Source organism: Cucurbita maxima, unplaced genomic scaffold, assembly GCF_002738345.1.
Source record: "Cucurbita maxima cultivar Rimu unplaced genomic scaffold, Cmax_1.0 Cma_Scf01157, whole genome shotgun sequence".
NCBI lineage: Eukaryota > Viridiplantae > Streptophyta > Magnoliopsida > Cucurbitales > Cucurbitaceae > Cucurbita > Cucurbita maxima.
Genome location: NW_019273173.1, coordinates 3,826 through 6,805, shown reverse-complemented (window position 1 = coordinate 6,805; position 2,980 = coordinate 3,826). Strand labels below are relative to the sequence as shown.

The 2,980-nt window shown below is 33.7% G+C and overlaps 1 protein-coding gene across 1 annotated transcript; it reads left to right on the top strand.

The window, feature by feature from the left end:
- Positions 1 to 6: 6 nt before the first annotated feature.
- On the top strand, positions 7 to 496 carry LOC111475248 (protein SRC1-like). Its single transcript, XM_023119839.1, has one exon. The coding sequence runs from the start codon at positions 36 to 38 to the stop codon at positions 339 to 341; it is 306 nt and encodes a 101-aa protein (XP_022975607.1). The 5' UTR covers positions 7 to 35; the 3' UTR covers positions 342 to 496.
- Positions 497 to 2,980: the final 2,484 nt, after the last annotated feature.

Genomic DNA, 2,980 nt, shown 5'->3' with positions numbered 1-2,980 from the left:
TCATTGGATCTAGCAAACAAAGAAATCAGAGCATCATGTCAGGGATCATGGAGAAAATAGGCGAGAAGCTCCACATCGGAGGAGACCACAAGGGGGAGCACAAAGGCGACCACCACGAGAAGGACAAGCACGAGCACGAGAAGAAGCACGGCGAGAAGTCGGAGCACCATGGAGAAGGGCACAAGGAAGGCCTGATGGAGAAGATCAAGGACAAGATCCATGGGGGGGGTGATCATCACGATGAGAAGGGTGAGAAGAAGAAGAAGAAGAAGGAGAAGAAGAAGAAGGGCGAGCACCAGGAGGGCGGCCACAGCAGCAGCAGCGACAGCGACAGCGACTGATCTGACCCTCTCTTTCTGCGTCTGTCTGTCTCTCTAGTTTCCTTTCAATAACATCAATATCTAATCTTTGTATTGCGTTTCTCTGCTTTTCTCCGGACTTGTAATATCCACTGCGACTATATTATAATAATAAAGCCTCCTCATCTTTCTAATTTTGCTTTTATCTTCACCAATTCATCTCAGCTCTTTTTTCTTTTTGCATTTTTGAGAAAATTCGTAATTTAGGACTCCAATTTCTGATAAAATAAAGTAAATATATTAGCAGTATTGAGGAGATGATGTAGCTGTGCGAGATTTAAGGTGGGAAATTTAAATCAAGGAGAACCCAAAGCTTTGAGGAAAATTGAGAAACGAACAAAAGTGGCCAGAGTTTTACCCATCCTTCACCATATCTTCTTCTCCCGATTTGACGGAATTTGAAGGGAGATTTCAACAACTCCTCCAGGGCTTTTGTTCATCAAAGAGGGGGCAATACTTTTCTATAACTCTTCTTCTCTTCCATTTATTGGAACCACATCTACAACTTTGATGAGAGAGTCCAACCAATTATGCTACAAGTGAGGAAGAAGCTTCTAAAGTTCAGTGATTGGAACACCAACCTTACCTACACCGGTTATGCTCTATTTTAAAGAATTTGAATTAAAATAGGGGTTTATTTTGCAACAAAATAAACATTCCAAACAAGTAACTAACTATTTGATATTTCCTTTCGTGCCAGGCTTATCGGAGGAGCACACTTGCTAGATATTATGTTTGTAAGACTGAGTTGATACTTTTACTATGATGAGACTTGTTAAACAGTGAAATCATGTACATAGCCACTTTGGTTTAATCCCATTAAGCTTTGCTTTCTGCGTATGCAAGATTATGAATTGTTCATTGATATATAATCAAGTTGAATGTATTAAAGAATATTAAGATATAAATGAGCAATTAGGGACAATTTATAAACTCTAACTAAGCTTCATTGGATAAAGAATATTAAGATATAAATGAGCAATTAGGGACAATTTATAAACTCTAACTAAGCTTCATTGGAAGGGTAAGAAAAGTATGGAATAGGAACGATTACAATAGACAAATAGTGATTGATATAACTTGATAAAAGCATGGATGGATGATTATGAGCATAATGCCTGAATATGTTGATTCATTATCGTTTCCATATGATGTATGATATAAAGTTTATGATACTCAGTGTGCAAATGATTAGGGATCACCAACTAACCCTTATTTGTGAACTAGTCGAGATAAGGACAACAGTCCATGCAAATGATTAGGGATCACCAACTAACCCTTATTTGTGAACTAGTCGAGATAAGGACAACAGTCCATAGAAGAATTTGAGATCTCAAGTAGTATATAAAAGTGTAGATCTCGAAGTAATACTTGAGATGAGTACTAGATCTTGAGTAGTACTTAAGATGAGTATTGTATGAGAATTATGATCTCTAGTAGGATCGATGAGTACTATAAAGGAGCATTAGTATCCGAAAATAGTCAAACTCTAGGAATACATGATATGAGTATGTTGCTACAAGGAGAATGGAGATAGCTAAGATCTTCTAACTTACTTATAATTACATGATATGAGTATGTTGCTACAAGGAGAATGGAGATAGCTAAGATCTTCTAACTTACTTATAATACTAAAATGTAGTAACTGAGTAATCTAATGACTAGATTATACGATTATATTTATATTTACATGTTCGATAGTTTATTCTTAATCATAGACTATTAAAATGGTCTTTCATAGTATATTGTTTGTGTATGATTTCATGATTGAGGAAAATTATGAGTTTAATAGCTTATTTTTAATAATAAAAAAAAATATATTGAGATGGAGTCCAGATACACATTAAATGATGATTGTACTCCAAAGAGATAGAAACATGATGAGCTCTAAAGTGTTATATTTAAAAAGGTAGTTGAAGGACTAGTACCGAGAAAATTAGATGATAAGCTCCAAAAGAGCTATATGATAAAGTTTGAGGAATGAGTTAGGTTTCAAAAAACTAGCCTATGTGAAGAGATAAACTCTCATGAGTTAAATTTATGAGTTACCGAGAGCTCTTTGGAGCTAAACCATGAGAATAGATGAATCGATAAGATGATAATAAACTATGAACTTATAGTACTAGAATCCTAAGTTAGGCCGTTAGTAATGAATCGATAAGATGATAATAAACTATGAACTTATAGTACTAGAATCCTAAGTTAGGCCGTTAGTAAAACCTAAATATTTGACTTAGATACTTGGTATTTAAGTATGAAACAAGGTTTAAGAATGATATATTATGTAAGGTACATCGAAGTTAGATACTTGGTATTTAAGTATGAAACAAGGTTTAAGAATGATATATTATGTAAGGTACATCGAAGTATATAAGTGAGTTATTTATTGAGTATATTTATATACTTATTCGTGCTACCGTTCTTTCTTATAGATAGAACTGGATGTTGGGATATATTCCCTACGGTTTTATAATCAATTATTTTATTTTAATAATAATTTTAATTATTTTAGTTGCAATTTAATATTATGAATTTTTTTTTAAATTATTAGTACAATCTCGAAGAGTATGTAATTGGCGTATGAAAAAAATCATATCATGTGCAAATAATAATGTAAATGA

Coding starts and splice junctions, on each gene's coding strand:
- LOC111475248 (XM_023119839.1), top strand. CDS start 36: ATGTCAGGGATCATGGAGAAAATAGGCGAGAAGCTCCACATCGGAGGA.